The sequence below is a fragment of the Myotis nattereri genome (assembly GCF_964212035.1).
Source record: "Myotis nattereri genome assembly, chromosome: 4".
Lineage (NCBI taxonomy): Eukaryota > Metazoa > Chordata > Mammalia > Chiroptera > Vespertilionidae > Myotis > Myotis nattereri.
The window spans coordinates 82,605,959-82,626,247 of record NC_138079.1 but is presented as its reverse complement, the minus strand read 5'-3'; the positions used below and the strand labels follow the sequence as shown (position 1 = coordinate 82,626,247).

Genomic DNA, 20,289 nt, shown 5'->3' with positions numbered 1-20,289 from the left:
CAGGGAATCAGCGGAGGGGAGCTCCTGGGAACATGAGGTGACTGTCAGGGACAGAGGGTTCCCAGCCAAGGACATAGGTGGGTGGAAGGGCCGGTTTGTGAGCAGCTTTCGGTAACAATTTCAGCCGGGCCAGGGGCACTGTCATTTGACTGTGGGAGCTTTGGGACCCTACCATGGAAGAAACCACCTTACTTATGTAACCACATGTAAGCCACCTATTTGTCAAAACCACCGCGGGTTAGCATTTGCCTCCTGCCCACCCCTGCTCCCCACCAGGGATAGCCCTGGGTGTGAAGTCTGGACTCCTTTCAGACCAGGCTGTGTTGCTGTTCCTCTGCCAGTACTTGGGGCATTTTTCCACTCCTATGGACTCTGGTGCCCCATGAAAGTGGGGCAAGAACCCCCCTCTAAGGATTGTCAAAGGTGCCAGAGAGGTGACAGGTGTGAGTGCCTCAGACCAAACATCCTGGTTTATGTCCTCAGAGTGAGAGGAGGGACTTCAGACACAGGAACATAAGCTGGACCTCAGGGTGGGTGAGAGGAGCTCCTGAGCAGATGGCCTGCGGGGGGATATCCAGGGGAGGGTGACAAGGCTCCACCTTGCCAGCCATCGCCCATCACCGCTGGGACTGACCCTGCTTGGCCTCGCAGGAGTCACATTCAGGTAACCCTCTGGGGCTCTGTGCAGGTGCCGTGATGACCATAATGGCAACTGGGGTTCCTGAGACCTTCCACACAAGACTTCTGAGAGGTGGGTGCTTCCAGCTGTCTGGATGACTGAGAGGGGGTGCATGTGAGCTGGGAGGTCAGAGGTCAGGGGGGTTGTAGTTAGGTGAGGGGCTTCATGGCAAGGCGTCCCTAGAAGCTGGAACCCCAGGCGCTGAGGTGCTCTCAGGATCAGAAGTGCATGACTGATCATCAAATCCGGAAACCCATTTGGGTGGGGCAGGGGCGGTTCCGCCAAGACTCTATCAGTGGTTCTCAACCAGTCAAGGGCACATTCCCAGGTTGTAGGTTCGATCCCCAGTAGGGGGTGTGCAGGAGGCAGCCGATCAATGATTCCCTCTCATCATTGATGTCTCTCTTTCTCTCTCCCTCTCCCTTCCTCTCTGAAATCAATAAAAATATATTTAAAACAACAACAAACACCTATCAAACAGCCTAGAGCAGTGGTTCTCAACCTTCCTAATGCCGCGACCCTTTAATACAGTTCCTCATGTTGTGGTGACCCCCAACCATAAAATTATTTTCGTTGCTACTTCATAACTGTAATTTTGCTACTGTGATGAATCGTAATGTAAATACCTGATATGCAGGGTGTATTTTCATTGTTACCAATTGAACATCATTAAAGCATAGTGATTAATCACAAAAACAATATGTAATTATATATGTGTTTTCCGATGGTCTTAGGCGACCCTTGTGAAAGGGTCGTTCGACCCCCAAAGGGTTCGCGACCCACAGGTTGAGAACCGCTGCTCTACATGGTCACAGCAGAAGGAAAGGTGTTTGGGAAGACAGGGACCTCCTCCTGCTCCAAACTGTAGGCTCAGGAGCTCCGCAGCCCGCACCTACGTGGTGTTTTATATTCATTTAAGCCCCGCCCTCTCGGTCCGCTCTGGCCCGGGGAGCCCTGCAGCCCCGCCCCGCCGAGCGACCTACAGGGACCCGGGGGCAGGGCGATGCTAATGAGGGCTGCCTGGCCCCCGCAGCCCGGCCGGCGGCTCCCGCGAGCCCCGGGAGGCGACCGCCGCCATGGCCACCGCCGGGGCGCTGGCAGGTCTGGCCGCGGGTTTGCAGGGCCCACGGGCTGTGCCCAGCGCGGACTCGGACTCAGACACAGACTCGGAGGACCCGAGCACCCGCCGCAGCGCGGGCGGGCGGCTCCGCTCGCAGGTCATCCACAGCGGTCACTTCATGGTGTCGTCGCCGCACAGCGACTCGCTGACCCGGCGGCGGGACCAGGAGGGGCCCGTGGGGCTCGCCGACTTCGGGCCGCGCAGCATCGACCCCACACTCACCCGCCTCTTCGAGTGCATGAGCCTGGCCTACAGGTGAGGGCGGCTCCGGGACCCGACGGCCGGGGCCCTCCAGGCGGGACCGCGCGCCGAGGCCCCGGACACCCGACCCGGTCCCGAGCCCGGGTCCCCGACTGCGCTCGGAGACTCCGGCCACATCCTGGACACCCTCTCCTCCTCCCCCCCCCCCACCCCCGAGCGTCCTCTGACCCTGGCCCAACCTACTGATCCCAATCGGGCCTGCGTACTGTCCGGTTCCCGTCCTCACGACCATCACTCTTCCCAGGGCGCAGACCTCGACCTCCGTCGGCCCACCGCGGGCCCCCTCCGCTCCCCATCCTCTGCTCCCAAAGAAATGCCAGAGAATCCCTCGCGCTCCTGGGATCCTCGGCCACCCTGCCCCTCCCACCCTCCACCCGGGGCCACTCCACGCGACCACCTGCAGCCCCCGCCCGCTCCCGAGCAGCCCCGGCCCACACCCACTCTCTCCCTGCGCCCTCGCCGTTCGCCGCGCGTCCGTGGTTGTCCCCATTCATAGCCAACTGTCGATTGAAACCCAGTCTCTCGTCCTGCACAGCCCCCACCCCAATTGCTGGGACACCTGTTTTTGATCTGCCGGGGCGAGGGTAGCTGGAGAGGAGGGTGCCCCAGGCGGACCCAAGGGGGCGCAGCTCGCAAAGGTTCCCGCCGTCGCCGGGCAGGGGGTGCTGCGAGCCGGAGGGGCGGATGCCGGAGGCCTGGGCTCGCCCACCCGGTCTCTTAGAGGCTGGGCGCCTCGTCCTGCCCAGGACCCCTGCTTGGCGCTGCTCAGGGCGCGCCGGCCGCCCAGCTCCAACGCCATGCCTGTGTCCCAGGGGAGGGCGCGAACCCGGGTCCTGGCCCAGTGCCCTGGAGCAAAGTTCCCGGGAGCTGAGGAGCCAGGATAAATTATCAACCGAAAACCGTACGGGATAAAGGAGGGGGTGGGAGTGTGTGTGGGTGTGTGGGCGTGGGCGGGAGGGGGGCGGGGGTTCGGCTGGCGTTGATCTTTTCTCTGCAAACATTCCGCTTCCTCTGAGACACTCCTCCCCTTCAGAGAACTGTAGTCTACAGACCCGCACTGGCTGCTCTGACCCGGAGCCGGAGCCGGGGCAGGGGCTGGGGCTGGGGTGGGAACTGCGGGGGAGTGTTGCCCACTCGCAACAGCTGCCTCGCAGCCGCGACCCCATTGGCTGGAGGCGTTGTAACCTTGGCCCTCAAGCTCTGGCCCCGGGCCCGGGTCATGTTGCAACCTGATCGTCTCAGGCGCCAGACCAATGTGGAAAGTTCAAATTCCCATCCCTCCCCCAACACCCCCCCTCCCTTCATATCGCAGACCGCCTGAGCCGGCCATCTGAGGTCCCAGTACACCAGGTGCCGGCACCCCGACTCCCCAGCCCCCCCCCCCGCCCCCATTTCTCACCCATTCTTAACTTCAGCTTCCCAGGTTATATTACACGCACCTCTCTACCTGGGCTGGCTAACACCCACCCCTAACCCCAGACCATGGGTGACCAAAAGAGGAGGTTCAGAGGAGGTGGCAAGGTAGGGGACAGAGCACATTCCAAGAACTGTCCCCACTAAGAGGTCGACTGGAAGTTGGTGTGACTCCGATGGGTGGGGGTGGGGGGGCAGCTGGGATGGAGAGAGCTGTGCTTTCTCCCTAAACAACCAGAATATTCACTCCCTCAGGCCTTATGCTCCAGGGATGGGAGTGGAGCCCTTGGGTTCCCCCATTGGGTAGAGGAAAAAACTGAGGCTCTGATTGGGATTGTGTTTTAGCCCTTTAGACCCCTAATTATTGGGGCTCCCTGGAGGGAGAGGCTTGGGGGAGCAATCTCTAGGCCCTAGAGTCTAGGGTATCCCAAGAGAGTGAGTGGATGGGAAGGGACAGCAAGGCAATGGGTCCAGAGGTGTTGGGAGGAACTAGCCAGGTTGACCCGGAGGAGAGCCTGGGGAAGCCTGGCCAGCTTCACCCTCAGAAGGGCAGTGTGGGCAGAGGAAGGACTTTTCTAGGAGGAACCCCATGTTCTATGGTTCTTTGGGTGGAAACTCCAGGGAGGCAGGTTCTGGAAGTCCCAAGCATCCACTTCGTTCATGGTCAGAGCTGGCCAGAGCCATGGAAAGAATGGCCTCGGGGAAATGGGGGAGCAAGCAGGACCCTGCCTGGGAGACTGCAAGGGAATCGCTGTGAGGTAGATATGTGTGGGAGTAGGGGAAACTGAACTAGGAGTTCTGAGTTTTCCCCATCCCATCCCCAAGATTTCCAGATTTTCTTCTGGTCATAAGAAGTCCTTGAACTCTGGCTTCAGGTGTTTTGCTCCGGGTTGCCCGCCCCCCCCCCCCCCCCCCCCCGGAGCCAACAAGTTCAGCACAGACTTTCCTCCTGGGCTTAGATTTTGTCACCGTCTCATCTCCTCTAGTCTTACCTGGCCACAACACTATAACCTCAGAAAGAGGAAAGGCAGGCAGGCTGGAGGTAGGGCACTGGGTGACCAGAGTGGGCCGGGAGGTTTGCTGGGATACAGGCAGGGGCAATAAACTCAGGAGGCCCCCCAGACCCCCCAGGTGCCACAAAAAAAGCTGGCCCAAGATGTGTCTGAGTACTCTCCCATTTCTCCAGACAGATGGTGTTTATCTAACTTAGGAGGGAGGGGGCCAGCGAGCGGGTCTGTGCGCTTGGGTTATGTACTCTATTTGGGTAATGAGGCCTGATGTGCCCTAGGGTGGCAGTCCACCCCTCTCCCTATTCCAAAGCAAACACAGGAGCTTGGAGACCAAAGAGGAGAGGAGACCTAGTGACCTATGCACCCAAGGGGCTGTGGGAGTCAGACTGCCATCTACCTGTCCCTTACCCCCTGGATTAGAGAGAGGCCCCTCAGCAGAGCAGGCCTAGTGTTCTGAAAGGCTAAGACTACACCTTGAGGCCTCCGCCTTCTATGTGAATAGGGTTGGAGAAGGTGGGCCAGAAGGGACTGGTGTACAACCCTGGCTTGTGGACCATGAGGAGGGAGGGACGAGCAGGGGTCTAAGACCCTGAACATCTTGACCTCCTAGGTCAGCTCCCTGGAGGTGGCAAACTTGGCCTGTGCCTAGAGGACCCTGAGAGGCAAGCTCCTCATCTGTGTAGAGCCTTTTCATCTCATGAATTTAATTGACTGCTAGGGTTCGGTTTAGGGTCAGGATGCTGCCTCCCCCCTGCTCACTACTCCATCATCTCAGATGCCTTCCTTTGGATCTGAATGGTATTGTCTTGGGCACACCCCTGAGAAGGGGCATACCTTCCAGCTCCGTCCAGATTGCCATTCTAGGATTTGGGGATGGGCAGACACCAGAAGGGCAATGAAAAGGCAGTGGCTGGCTGCTGGGAGGCCACCTCTGGTGAAGTGGCTTCCTCTCCTTGCCAGACAAACCTTACCCATTCCCTTGACCTAGGGAGCCAGCAAGACTGGTAAAAAAAAAAAAAAGAAAGAAAGAAAAAGCCACAGGGCCTGGGCGAGTCTCTGCCATGTGATCTTGGGTATGTCCCTCTCTCTTCCTGATCCTCAGTTTCCTTCAGTGAGAACTGTATCTAGCTGGCCTACAAGACAGGTGCTTGTAAGGCCACTGGGTATTACTATCAAGATTAAGCTGATAAACAGGCTCCAGTCCTGGCTCTAGTTCTGGTAGTAGATTAACAAGCAGATCTCACCAAAGAACACAAGGTCCCCTAGTGGGGACCTGGGAGGGTATTTTATTACTTTTTTGTTAATCCTCACCTGAGGATATTTTTCCATTGATTTTTAGAGTGGAAAGGAGGGGGAGAAACAGAGAAACATTGATGTGAGAGAGACACATTAATTGGTTGCCTCCCTCACACACCCCAGGGCCAGGAATTGAGGTATGTGCCCTTGACCAGAATTGAACCTGGGACCCTTCAGTCCGTGGGCCTATGCTTTATCCTCTGATCCAAACCAGCTAGGGCTGAAAGGATATTTTAAAGCCTGACTTTCAAGGTAGGAATTTCAGGCAGGTTACAGAGAGGGGCAGGATTTGAGAGGATCCCTCAAATTGCCCACCATAGATGAGTGCCTAGTGCTTGTGTAGAGCCAGCCTCTGCAGAAGCCCCTTTTCCCCACCCTCAGCTCTGACCCAGCCCTCTCCCTCTGACAGTGGAAAGCTGGTGTCTCCCAAGTGGAAGAATTTCAAAGGTCTCAAGCTGCTCTGCCGAGACAAGATCCGCCTCAACAACGCCATCTGGAGAGCCTGGTATATCCAGTGTGAGTGGGTACCATGGGCCTTCCCAGCCCAAGGGCTGTGGGAGGGGGTGGGGGTTGGGAAATGGCTATCCAGGAATCCCAGCTTGCACCAACAGAGTGTTTTGGGAGTATCAGCACAAGCACCCCTGAACAGCTTCTGACCCCCAGAGAGTCTTGGGGTGTCCCTGGCACTCTCTAAGAGTGCTCTCCATTGTAGAGCTGGGCACAACAGAAGTCACCCCTTGGAAGTCCTAAGTTGGCCTGAGATTTGGGGAACAGTTCAAGACTCATTCTGCATCCCAGTAGTATAGTCAGGTGCTTCAAATGCCAGGTTAGAAAGAGGTGTTAGACACTGTCTGGGCCAATTCTGTCACTTTGCAAATGGGGAAACTGAGGATCCTGCATGGGTCTCTTCCAGCCTTTCATTAAGGTCCTTACTGAACTCCCACCAAGTGACCCCATGAGATTTTGGGGGATAGGGCCCAGAGAGGCCACGTGGTAGAGTTGAAGGACTCCAGAGTACACAGAGCTGGTTTCCCACCCTGTTCCTGTCACTTGCTGGCTGTGTGACTGCAGGCAAGTTGTCTAACCTCTCTGAACCTATTTCCTCATTTATAAAATGAGGCCAATAGCCCTACTTTTCATGGTTGGCGTGGGGATAACGGGTATGAACAAGCCTGGCACAAAGTGCTCAGTAAAGGATGGTTGAAACTGAGGAAACCTTGAGAAGATCATATTCCTTTAGGGATACAAGACCCCTTCGCCTTCCCCCTGGCAGGACAGCAGAGGCGGAGAAATAGACTAATTGGCCCATGTTGGGACCCTGTCCAGCTTAGGTAGGTTCTGCTGCAGGATCAAAGGCTGGGAACCCGCAGCCCAGGAGGAGCCAGTGTTCTCTGTACGGGCCCCACAAGATTCCACTAAGTAGGGAGAGAGTGTGTGTGTTTTGGGTTGTTATTCATCTGTGTGTTCAGCTCTTTCCTAAATCATCTTATTTGAGGCTTCCTAGCATCCCTGAGAGATAGGTATTATTACCCCCATTTTATACATGAGCCAGTGAAGCCCAAAATGCAAGTGACTTGTTCAGTGCCACGGAGCATAAAAGGAGCAGAGCTGTAGCTGGGAAGTCCAGGGCTCTCCAGCTGCGAGCCCAGTGCTCCTTTATTGAATCCTGCTGACTGGCTTCCAGTCCTCACCTGAGAATGGGCCTGACCACACCAGGGAGCTGACAGACCAGGGGAATCAGTATCACTCTCTGTCCCCCCTTTTCTACAAAGCTGGATGGGGTGCAAACCCGGGGTCCTCACCCAGACAGACTGTGGTCTCCAGCTGTTGTACAAGTTGTTAGAAGGACCCCAAGTTCTGAGTCATACAAAGGTGGGTTTGAGTCAAGTTCTAGTATGCCCCACTATGTGAACTTTGCAAAGTCCCTAGCCTCCCCTAACTGACACTTGCTCATCTGTCAGGTAGGCATGATAATAGGTCTTACTGCTGAGGTCTGCTGTGAGTTTTCAGTGCGATCACATCTCAGCACCAGGCAGTCACACACAAGGACTCCCTGAGAGTGAGCCCTCAGCTCTATCTCTATTGATGTGATAATAGCAAGAGCATAGACAGGCAGAGAACAAATGTCAGGGTTCCTCCTCCTCCCTGAGCACCAAAGGTTTGGAGGTGGGCTTCAGAAAACAGAGAGGGGGCGGGGTGACTGCTGGAGGGCTGCCTGGCTCCTCCCCAGGCACCTGCCACCTCTCTGCAGGCTCCTGGCCTCCAGAACCCCTTCTTCCCCCCAAACTCATCTCAGTTTCCTCTGAACTTCCAGAGCACTGTGCCCCTTTCATGGGCAGGCTCTCCACCTGGCATTAGCTCATGTTATGTGTGTGCTTTCCTCATCTCGACCACTAAGCTGTGAGCACCCTGAGTCATCCCTGGATTCTGACTCCGCTATTATCCCAGCTTAGGTGCAAGGGGCTAGGTTGCTGCATGAATGGATGAATTTCTCATTGTTAAATAAAGCCTGCCCCACCTCCAGGTCACTGCCCTTTTGTCCAGAGCACAGTGTCCCTGGGTGGGGGAGGAGAGAGTAGACCAGGCCTGCTCAGCCCTGACTCTCTCGGGCCCCTGGGCAAACTTACTCTTTTCTACTGCTCATTTCCTCATCTGGAAAGCGAGGGACAGATGCTTTTTGGGACCCTTATACCCCTGGGAGTCCACATACCTAAGGGCTTTCCTTTTGTCTTCTGTCCAAGCAGGCTCAGCAATCCTCCTCAATCTCCTAGGGATCATTTTGGAGAATGTCCTTTAAGTCAGAACTTTGTTGACGGTCCCAAGAAATGTCATGTTCAGGTGATCTCCCTCCTCTGTGTCAACTGTCCCAGAGGAACTTCACTCAGGGCTTCAGCGGGATGGGCCCCCACGGACACCCCTGAAGTCCTTTGTGTCAAGAATATTAGAAAAAGTCACTGCTCGGGGTTTTGAAGTCCTTCTGGGTGCCAACCTCTGTGTCAGATGCAGGGATTCTGGGCTAAAGGGCGCAACTCCTGCTTGCACTCCCAGCGGGGAGGCCAGCATTCAGAGAAATGGCTGAGGCAGGTGCAGACTGAGGCAGGCCTACCCAGGGTGGTTCAGAGGAGGGAAGGTTTTCTGGAAGAGGAGCTGCTCTGGGCTATCAAGGGAGGGGCTTTCCATGTAGAATAAAACCAGAGGGTAGGCTGTGTGTGTGTGGGGGGGGGGGTACGGTGGGAGCTGTTTGGCTTCCAGGTGGGGCATTAAGGAGACAGAAAGGCAGGAAAAGCAGTGGAACTAGTCCAGGAGGGCTTGGAAGCCACTCAGGAGTGTGGACTTTATCATGGAGGTTTAGGGAGCCCTGGAGGGGTTCAGGCCTGAACTGCGCTTTAGGAAGAATTGACCTGGCCGCAGCAGGAAGTGGGCTAGAGAGTGTGAGCCTGGAGTCAGAGAGGTCTAGGTGAGAAATGGCAACGGACCAGAGGGTTACAGTGAGAGTGCGGCGGGTGGGCGGGGGCGGGGGGGGGTGGCCACTGGAAGAAATGTCATATCCGTGGGATTTAGATGGCTAGTCCATGGATTAAACAGGAACCGGGAGTCAGTGCTGGCAGTCCAGAGGAGGCACAGGCTGGAGAGGGAATGTCGCAGACATCTGAGAGTGACAAGTGTTCGGACATCCTAGCGTAGGGTCCCTAGCAGCTGGGGGATGGGTCTGGAGCTGGAAAGGGGCAGGATGAGCATGGTTGGGAGGTGAGCGCGGGGGCAGATGCTGAGTACAGAGGTGAAGATGAGACCGGGAGGTACCGAAGTGGAGGTGGCAAGTGACACGCTTGTTCTAGAGTTTGAAGGGAAGCAAAGGGTTAGCTGGCCGGTAGCACAGGGAAGGAAAGGTTTGGGAGGTAAAGGAGAACCTGGAATGTGTTTCGAGGCAAAAAGAAAAGGGCCCGGAGAGAGATCAGGATTGGAGGCAGGAAAGGGAGTGGAGGAGGTGAAAAGGGGGCTCAGGTAGGTGCCCTGAAGCGGACAAGGGGTGGTTCTCTGAGCTCACATTGGGCAGTGCCAAGGAGCCTGAGGCAAGGGCCAAGGGATCAGGGCCCTTGGCCTGCCAATCCGACCAGGATGTTCTAGAGGCCAATCTGACCAGGATGTTCTTGAGGCAGCTCCCTCCCTGTGGCCCCAGTCCCATTCAACAAGCATTCCTTTCACACCTACTGGGTTGGGTTAGTTTCACAGGGTTGCATGGAAGAGGGAGATGAGGTAGTGCTAGAGAAGAAGGCTAGAAGGCTTCCTAGAGGAGGTGACACTTAATCTGACCGTCGAAAGCCAGGCAGCATCCCTAAGGGTGGCACCTGAGTCCCAGTCCTCTGGGGGTGAAAGACGAGGGAGCTGGCACCCCTGACCCGGCCCCCTTCTTTAGACGTGGAGAGGAGGAAGAGCCCCGTGTGTGGCTTTGTGACCCCCCTGCAGGGGCCTGAGGCTGACGCGCATCGGAAACCGGAGGTAGGTGAGCCTAAGGGGACCACTGCCCACCTGCCTCCTCCCGAGCGCGGCCCCTCCCTCGGGTCCCTCTCTGCGCTGGGCGGGAGGGGCCGGCAGAAGGGGACCGCGTGGGGGGGAGTCAGTGCTACCCCTCGCACGGAGCCCCCTCCCGGTCTTCCCCAGGCTGTGGTCCTGGAAGGAAATTACTGGAAGCGGCGCATCGAGGTGGTGATGCGCGAGTACCACAAGTGGCGCATCTACTACAAGAAACGGGTCAGTGGGGACCCCGGGGGACGCGCCGGACTTTTCCCCGGCCGGTGCTGGCCACCGCTGCTCTTGGAAGAGCCCAAGGAGGCGCCCCCGCCCTCCGTTAAGACCCAGGCTGACAGCGCCCTCGTGTGGCCATAGGATCTCGCGGCCTCCTTACTTCCCCGGGAGGAGGAGCTCCTGAAGGGAAGTGGGGGTCCCTTTGATTTGGTGGAGCTTCTGAGTAGAGGAGGCCTTGGCGGGGAGTGATGGAGGAGGGGCAAGGAATCCAGTGTCCACGTCTGTGTGTTCCTGCAGCTCCGTAAGTCCAGCAGGGAAGGGGACCTCCTGGCCCCAAAGCAGGTGGGTGTTCCCTGGACCCAGAGAATTTACAGCGTCCCTCCGGGTGGGCAAGGCAGTGGCGACGGGGCAGGAGGTGTGAGGGTGGAAGGTGAGGGAAGACCCTAAGCATAAGGCATGGCCTCTGTCCTCTGGCTGATTAACTGAGCCCTTCGCACCCTGCAGCCGTGGTGGGAAGACCGCAGGGCTCTGGTTGACGGAGCAAGTGGTGGGAGGCAAGGGGGAATAACGGGTCCTAAAAACTACCCTGGACCCCTGGCAGGAACAAGTAGAGGAGGCAGGAGGCGGTGCCCTTACCTCCCGATCTGGCTCCTGTGGGTAGTTGTTAGAGGCCAATGGGGTGACCCTAGTCTTCCAGGCAGTGCACTGGGTCCGCCAGAGAGAGGCGAGGACGGTGCAGAGAGAGGCCGTCTGGCTGGCTGACGACTTCATCCCCCAGGCAGGCAGGGGCTGGTGTGGAAGGGCCAGGGGAGGTGGGAGACCCCTGTGTCCGAAGCCTGGGGAGGAGGAGGAGCAGTGGAGCCCTCAGGCCACAACCGCAGACTCTGTCTCCCTAGGTGGAAGGGGGATGGCAGCCACCAGAGCGATGGTGCGAGCAGCTCTTCTCCAGCGTGGTGCCTGTGCTGCTGGGGGGACCAGAGGAGGACCCCGGTGGGCGGCAGCTTCTGGACCTCGATTGCTTTTTGTCCGACATCTCTGACACGCTCTTCACCATGACTCAGCCCAGCCCCACACCCTTGCAGCTGCCCCCCGAAGACGGTGAGGGCCTGTGAGAATCCAGGCAGCCAAGGGAGGATGGCCGGGGACAGCTGTCCCCATTCCACCCTTCCTGCTGCTCCTGACATCACCACTGCCCCCTCCAGCCTACGTTGGCAACGCCGACATGATCCAGCCGGAGCTGACACCTCTGCAGCCCAGCCTGGACGACTTTATGGAGATCTCAGGTGGGGCAGCCCCTCCCCTGGAGTGGAAGGGCAGGGTCCATGCAGGAGAGCCCTCAGGCCAGTTCTATGCCCCTCTGGGAGGGCAGATGGTCTGAGTGACTTCTGAGGGATTTTCCTGGTGTCCTTGTGGCTGGCCTTGGGGTGAGGCTGGTGTGGCCTTAGGTGAGAGCAGGACCAGACCCAGTTCCTGGGTAGGGATCAGGGGATCAGGGTCATTGAAGCTTCAGACTCTGGGAGCTGCCAGGAAAGCAGTGGATGCTGGGACTCTCTCAGGGGAGAGGGGGACTGTGATTTGTTTGAATCTATTTATTTACATAATTCATTAAAAAACTATTTATTAAAGAACATTTCAAACACACAGAGAGTTCAATAAATCCCCATGTAACTATCACTGATTTCAACATTTATCAAATCTTGGCCAGTCTTATTTTATCTAGACCTCACCCACTTCTCTCCTCCTACGTTATTTTGAAGAAAAATCTCAGGAATTATATCTGGTAAAGCATTTTTTTATATATATATTTTATTGATTTTTTACAGAGAGGAAGGGAGAGAGATAGAGAGTTAGAAACATCGATGAGAGAGAAACATCGATCAGCTGCCTCCTGCACATCTCCTACTGGGGATGTGCCCACAACTCAGGTACATGCCCTTGACCGGAATCGAACCTGGGACCTTTCAGTCCGCAGGCTGACAATCTATCCACTAAGCCAAACCGGTTTCAGCACATTTTTTTTTTTTAAGTTGTATGTTTCCCTGCCTCCCCCTCTGACCCCCAGGGCCACCAGGTCACAAGAGTATGTCCTTCCAGAGATGCTCATGTCTATATAAAAAAGCACACACAACAGACCCTTCCTCACATTGCTTTTCTGCACTGAGCTGTAGATCTTGGAGACTGCCCCTGACATTCAGACACTGAGGGGCCTTCATAGCCATTCCAGTGATCAGGTAGACATCGGGTCTCAGACTGTCTCAGCCAAGGCCTAGGGGGCAAAAGGGGACTCCTGGGATACAGGCTTAGTTTTGGTGACCCCCTTCACTCCTTCCCCACAGGGTCCTGGGCCTATCAGTCAAGAGGTGGAGGCCTATAGGGCGGGGACTAGGGAATGAGGAACCACCCCCACCCCTGCCTCTGCCCTGGACAGGGGTGGGGGCTGAGGGGGCAGAAGTGTTGATGGCAGTGCCCTGGGAGCAGACCAGCCTGGGAGGGCAGCCGCCCTATCTGGGCACACAGACCCCTGCCACAGGTAGGAGCTCAACTGCCCCCACCCCGGGAGCTGGGCGAACCCTGGGGCCAGGAAGTGACTTCTCTCAGCCTAGGGTGGCTACTGGGGTGGGGATGGGGGGCAAGTATGGGTGGCCTATGGTCAGGGGTGTCATGCAGAAGAGGTGGCTGTGTGGCCTCCTCTAGTGCTCTGTGCACTTGGAAGGCAAGGAGCACTGGGGTTACCGTGCTGCCGCTGGGATTATCCCCAAGAGCTCCTCACTTGAAAGGAAACCCATGAGGGGGCTGGTGAGGGGAGAGTTCAGTGAGGGGTAAGGGGCTTGGTGAGGGTGCTCAGAGGAGGAAAGGGAGCTTGGATGAGAGAGGGGCTCAGGGAGGGATGGTAGGTCAGTGGAGGGAACTGAGGCTAGGGAGGGACTCGGTGGGTGGCTAGGGCTAGCAAGCAGCTTCTCTGGAGGCTGGGTGGGGACATGGCCACAATCTCAGATAAGGGGATGGTGGTGACTCAGTGATGAGTGGGGCTCGCAGCTCCATGAGGCCTGCCAAGCCCTGTGGAGACAGCAGCAGCGGGGAGCAGGGGCTGCTCTGTGGCCCTCAGCATCCTGGGGCCAGGCCCAGGACAAGGCTGGTCCTAGAGCCCAGGCTTGAAGGGGTGTAGTGGGGAGAACTTTGGGCCCTGGGGGCTGGGGAATGGAGGACCAGTGACTGCTCACCATCTGCCACCCAGTTCTTCATTAAAAGGAGGCAGCAGGACAGTAAGACTATCCCTTATGACTGTGTGGCCAAGAAAACACACACACACACACACGCACACACACACAGACATGGTGGGCACAGGGCAGATACGCACACACCAAGCACCTCACATCAGGGCAGGTACACACAGACTTACAACTACAGACAGTGGGACAGACAGGAAGGGAGACAGATGCTGCATGAGACCACACACTGATATGCGGAGCCAGCTGCCGTCACATGTGAGTCCCAGAGTCACAAGAGATGTACACACAGGTTTGACGCCCATCAGGCTCAAGGTTTGGTGTGGTCTTCTCTGTCTCATGCCTGGGTCTCCTTTAAGGGGGCCTTCGGGGGAGAGGCCTTACCAGCTCCCTAGGCTGGGGGTCTGGGGCCCACCCAAGGCCAGTGGGGTCGGGTCTGACCAGACAAGGAGGCCTTGGGAGCTGGTGCAGACTGAAAGCTGACCAGGGTCAGAGAAAGGTGCCCGGAAGGGAGCGGGTGGGCAGGCGGCACCCATGCCCGGGATGTGGTTAGGCCACAGGCAGCTGCTTCCCAAAACCAGAATAGCCTGGGGCTTACACAATCCGCACCTCAAACAATCTGGCTGCCCCCCACCCCCAGCTCTTCCCGGCTTTCCAGGACCCCTCACTCCAGCCCCCTCTCTGAGCCTGTCCTCTGACCCCTGCTATCACCCCCTTAGCTCTTTCACCCCACTCCTGGATTCTACTATTGAGGTTCCATTTGTTGACCTTCCAGCAAGTCTTGTCCCAGACACACTGACCTCCTGACCCCTCTTACCCCTAACTCACCTCTTGAACTTGAGTCACTGTGGGGCTCCTCCCTTGGACCTCGCCCCTTCCCCTCCCTGTCACACTCTATTACCCTCCCCCACTTCAAGTTCCCCAGCAGGGCTGGTAACTGGAGCAGACAAAGGGAGGGCCCAGCCCCAGGGATGGGAAAGGGGGGCCTCATGAGCCAAGTGTGGGGCTTGGTTGGAGGGCTACTTCTGGGGTCCTGCTCACAAGCCTACCAGCCCCCTGCTGTCTCCCACTCAGGCCCATCCCACCCGAGCCTATGCTGCTGCTTCCCCTGAGTGAGACAGAAACTCTCCCAGTTTCACAATCTCCTGTGGAAGCCCCCCCTTCCCCCCTGCCCCAGCCCAGCCTGGGGACAGGGCACGAGGCCCGCTCTCCTCCCACAGCTTCCAGCTGCCAGGGCCTTAGCCCTAACTGCTGCCACCCTGTGTGTCTGAATTACAGATTTCTTCACCAACTACCGCCCCTCTCAGGCAGCCACGCCTTCAAACTTCCTGGAGCCCCCCAGTTTCAGTCCCATGGCAGACTCCCTTTTCAGCAGTGGGATCCTGGGCTCAGAGGTGCCCCCCGCCTCCTCGGGCATGAGCCACCTCTCAGGGCATAACCACCAGCAGGTGAGTTCCACCCACCCCACCCAGCCCTACCTCGCTCACTTGCCCATGTCCAGGAGGCATTCCGGGTACTTTCTGAGTGCCCAGTCCTGTGCTTGTTTGGTCCACTGGGTGAGGCTGGAGGGGAGAAAGATCCTGGGAGGGTGCAGTTCAGCTGGAGAGGAAAGATCCTCCGGAAGCAGAACTGACAAGATGGCTGGGGGGAGTCCGGCTGAGGGCAGGAGGAGCATGGAGCAGGCACCACCAAGGGCCGGCTTGCTGTGGAAGGCTTCTAGGAGGACGGGGAGTTCTGGGCCTTAGTGTACAGTTCGGGTTTGGACAGAAGAGACCGGTAGAGGGCAAGTCAGATGGGAGGAGAAGCTCAAACGAGTGCATGGAGGCTGAACACTGAAATGTGTGTTTAGGAAACAGTGACTACCATTTTGGCTCAAGAACTCCCAGACCCAATTCGGATGTTGTCTCCCTGCTGCTTGGTTAGATGCCTTTCCCTCCATCATCAGACTTTTCAGGCACTGTTGTAGTTATTATTGAGGGGTCTCTCTCCTGGACTAGACAGTGAGCACTTTGCTGGAAGAGCTGTTTTGCACCACGGCATCTTCCATACCTACCACTGTTCAAGCACATGAACAGCACTGGGTCAATGATGGCCCGATGGTTGAGCAAGTGAGTGAATGAATAAGTGTAGGGATGGATGGGTGTGTTGGAAAATGGATAGATGGGGCTCGATACTTAAATGAGTTGGTGTATATATAGGTAGGTGAGTGCTTGGTTGGATGGATGGAGGAATTCATAGATAAAAGAATAATTTGGTGGATCAGTGAATGGGCTAGTGGGTGGATAAGTGGCTAGTCAATGCATGGTGGATGAATGAATGAAGCATAGATGGTTGGATGGATTGGTGAATAGGTTAGTACCTGGTGGGCTGGTGAAAAGATAGATGAACTAGTCCATAGGTGAGAGAATAAATAGGTAGGTGGATGGATGGATGGAAGAATGGATGCATAAATTATTTGGTGAATGAATGAAAGGTCAGGAAGACTGATGCTCTTTCTCATGCCTAATTTATGCATAAATGTGTTCCACTCTCTACCCTCATTAGATTATAATTTCCCTGCTGTGTGGGTTAAAGGGCAGGGATCATTTCTCTTATCTCTCCCAGTGCCCAGTCCAGAGCTCAGCCAGGGCAGGAGGCTGCCTGGGTGGCTATAAAGGCCAGCTTTCTCCCCTGCTCTCTGTCTGTTCCCCCCAACCAGGCTCGGAGCAGCTGCCCTGGCTCCCTGGACTCCAGTGTCTTCCTGAGTTCTGACTTCCTCCTTTCTGAAGACCCCAAGCCTAAACTCCCTCCCTGTCCCACACCCCCACCCCTCCTCCAATACCCTGCCCCTGCCAAAGGGCCTGGCCTGGAGCCCTGTCCCCTACCCCTCTTCCCTTCCATGGCCCCGCCCCCTGCTATGCTGCAAGAAGAGCCTCTCTTCTCTCCCAGATTCTCCTTCCCAACAGTCCCTCCTGCGTCAGGAGTGTCCCCGCTGCCTGCTCCCACAACCTTCTCACCTACCCCACAGTCTGGCACAGGCCCTGCCCCAACCCACTTCCCCATGGACCTTCTATCCTCGGGGTATCCAGAGCCCCCCTTTGGGCCTCACTTCACAATGCCCCAAGGTGTGCAGCCCAGAGGCAAGCCCCCTACCCCATCCCCTAGGGAGCGGAAGCCCAGCCCTCGGACCTTAGCCCCTGCCATTGCTGGGGGCAACAATTCCTGCCTCACACAGCTCCTCACAGCAGGTGAGATAGAAGGGGCAGAGTTGACAGAGGGTGAGACAGGAACCAAATGTGGACGGGGGGGGGGGGGGGGGGGGGCAGCCTATGGGTGCAGAGGGTAAAGGTTAAGGGGCAGACTCAGCTGGGGGGGACAGGGTGGTGAGGAATTAAGGACATGACCCCTGAACCCGAAAGGGTTGTGGGCTATTTGGAGTGGAGGGATGGGGTCTTAGGAGATAACCTGAGAGAACCCTCACAGTCTGCTTGTACACAGCCAAGCCTGAGCAAGCCCTGGAGCCACCTCTTGTATCCAACACCCTCCTGCGGCCCCCAAAATCCCGGGTAAGATGGCAGACTCAGGAGTGGAGGGGAGCCTCAGAGCTTCACCCCAGCCCTCCATCTTTCTCCACCTGAGAGCTTCACCCCAACTCTCCACCCTTCTCTTCAGGAGACGGTCCCTGAATTCCCCTGCACCTTCTTTCCCCCGACTCCGGCCCCCACACCACCCCGGCCATCTCTGGGCCCAGCCACACTGGCCCCTCCCAGGCCCCTGATTGTCCCCAAAGTAGAGCGGCTGTCACCCCCAGCACCCAGCGGTAAAGAGGGGTTGCAGGGATTGGAGGACTCTAGGGGTTGGAGGGAGGGGAAGGAAGAAGGGGGGACTATATCTGGGGCCAGGACAAGAGGGACAGGTCAATGGGACCTGCTCCCCTGTGTTGGTCTGTCTGTGGGTCTGTCTGTCTCGGTCACAGGTGGTGAGCGGCGGCTGTCTGGGGAGCTTAACTCCATGCCGGGCCCAGGGGCTATGAGTGTCCGAGTCTCTCCGCCTCAGCCCATTCTAAGCCGGGGTCGTCCAGACAAGGTGCACTATCCCCTCACCCTAAGATCTCTTTGCTACCCCTACGCCCTCCCACACTCCTTCCTAGGCTCACCCCACTTTCTGTCCCCCGACCCAAGACTGAAAACCGACGCATCACACACATATCTGCGGAGCAGAAGCGGCGCTTCAATATCAAGTTGGGGTTTGACACCCTGCATGGGCTGGTGAGCACGCTGAGCACCCAGCCCAGCCTCAAGGTGAGCCCCCTACCTAGGATGGTACCCCCAGAGCCACAGGGCTCTCCATGAACCCCCTACATAAGACCAAATCTCAGGACCCTCCAGATACCCGGTTGCCTCCTCCCGCCTCCCCCGTGCCTGAGTGGGTCCCAGCACCTGACCCCACACTGGTGATGCCCACAGGTGAGCAAAGCAACGACACTGCAGAAGACGGCCGAGTACATCACCATGCTGCAGCAGGAGCGGGCGGCCTTGCAGGAGGAGGCCCAGCAGCTACGGGACCAGATTGAGGAGCTCAATGCTGCCATTAAGTAGGCAGAAACCTGCAGGTGCTGGGACAAGGGGGGGCCAGTTACCTGAATCTCAACCTCTGACCCTCTCCATGCCCCCCCCAGCCTATGCCAGCAGCAGCTGCCGGCCACTGGAGTGCCCATCACACACCAGCGTTTCGACCAGATGCGAGACATGTTTGATGACTATGTCCGGGCCCGCACACTGCACAACTGGAAGTTCTGGGTAGTATCCTCACTGGGCCAGCGGCAGGGTGAGTGCTGCAGCCAGACCAGGTTGTGCCTGGCTGCAGGCTCAGCTTTAGAGGCCAGGCAGGGTCTCAGAGCTGCTTCCAGGGGAAGAGACTCCAGTTTCAACCCCTCCTTCCAGGCCTTGGCATCTTGGCCAGCAGGATTGCCCAGTGATGGGCTGGGAGCAGAGGGAGGAGCCCCTGGGTGGGGGGACCATAGCTCTGCCTACAGAAAGTCCCAAGGGAAGTTTGGGGGAATCTGAACTCTGAGTGGCATGAGCGGGCTCGAGCCTAGGAAAGACATGGAATTGCTTACCCCCTCACCTAATCAAGCTCTTGACTGAGCCAGGCAGGATGCCTAGGAGTGTGGGCTAGTCCAGGCCAGAATAAGGGCCATGGCTGAGCTGAGGCAGTCAGCTGGGCAGGCCTTGGCAGGATGAGAGGGTGGCTGCAGTGGGGGTCCTTGGGGTTTAAGGCTTCACAGTCACCAGGCCTCTCCCCTGGTTTGGGCCAGATGTCAGGGCTACCTGTGAAGTGGGTGAGGATATTGGCTGGACAACAGGCCTGTTCCTTGACCTGGGCCAGTTCAGCATCCTCATCCGGCCTCTGTTTGAGTCCTTCAACGGGATGGTGTCCACGGCAAGCTTGCAGAGCCTCCGTCAGACCTCGTTGGCCTGGCTGGACCAGTACTGCTCCCTGCCTGCTCTCCGGCCAAGTACGTGAGCCACCTACCTGCCCAGTGGGATGTCCAGGCCTCAGGGCAGAGGATTCCACTCTGCTCAGACCCCAGGTGCAGCCTGCCTTCAAAATAGCTTAGGGTTTTGGCTATCCCACCATGCTTTCTGGATGGTTCCCCAGCTACCAAGACACTACAGACAGTCTTGCCAACAAGCATCTCCCCCTACCCCATTGTCTTCAGCATCCAAGGGTAGGGTCCTGACCACAGGAGGTGTCTCTCTCTCTTCCCAGCTGTCCTGAACTCTCTCCGCCAGCTGAGCACATCTACCAGTATCCTGACGGACCCAGGCTGTATACCTGAGCAAGCCACACGGGCAGTCACAGAGGGCAAACCATTTTAGTGCTGACCAGACCCTGCCATTCACTCAGCTGCCGTGGGGACTACTTTCCCTGGACGTGGGCTCCAGACACAACTTCTGGGCACTCCCTTCCTGCCCCAGGCCCTGCTCGTCCCCTTTCCTGAGCGTTAAGCAGGACCTTAGCCTCGTCCCACCTCCTGGGAGTCAGAAAACACTGAGTGACTCTGCCAGTCGCTCTGCCAGTGACTACACTGTGACCTAGGGGACTCATACTCCATCTGTGGGCCTCCATGTTCCAGTCTGCAAAATGGGGGCGAGGAAGCTGCCACCAGATGATGATCCCAAGGCCTGAGCCGCTGTGACACTTGGGCCTAAACTGGCAACTCAAGGAACTTAAAGGAGAAAATGGGAAGATCCTATTCCTCTGTCACTCCCACCTGCTCCCCAACAGGTAGAGCACATGCCTCTGCTTCTGAGCAGAGAAGCAGAAAAGGGGGTTCTCTCTGTTCCTTCACTGGTAACCTGGGGGCGCTCCAGGATAGCATCCCTGGGGGTGGATGAAGCCTAGAAGTTCTGGTATCAGAAGAGCACACAGCAGGGAGGGTGGCCAAGCCAAGGCAGGCATCGTCTGTGTGTGTGTGTGTGTGTGTGTGTGTGTGTGTGTGTGTGTGTGTACGTGTTTTGTAGAGCATTCTTGACCAATAAAAACAAACTGTCAGGG

At 57.3% G+C, this 20,289-nt stretch overlaps 1 protein-coding gene across 2 annotated transcripts; it reads left to right on the top strand.

Moving 5' to 3' along the window:
• Nucleotides 1-1,755: 1,755 nt before the first annotated feature.
• MLXIPL (MLX interacting protein like) lies at nt 1,756-20,289 on the top strand (the record flags this gene model as incomplete). 2 transcript variants are annotated; one of them, XM_081089913.1, is made up of 16 exons in its annotated part: nt 1,756-2,054; nt 6,189-6,295; nt 10,194-10,276; nt 10,439-10,528; nt 10,820-10,864; nt 11,419-11,620; nt 11,725-11,805; nt 15,028-15,197; nt 16,448-16,976; nt 17,227-17,294; nt 17,401-17,814; nt 17,910-18,029; nt 18,195-18,322; nt 18,407-18,530; nt 19,117-19,246; nt 19,501-20,289. In XM_081089913.1, 16 exons carry the CDS (start codon nt 1,756-1,758, stop codon nt 19,608-19,610), a joined length of 2,700 nt encoding a protein of 899 aa, XP_080946039.1. In that variant the 3' UTR covers nt 19,611-20,289. The 2 variants fall into 2 exon arrangements, with proteins under 2 accessions (XP_080946039.1, XP_080946038.1); XM_081089912.1 differs by having other exon boundaries at nt 10,194-10,528; nt 17,401-17,548; nt 17,705-17,814.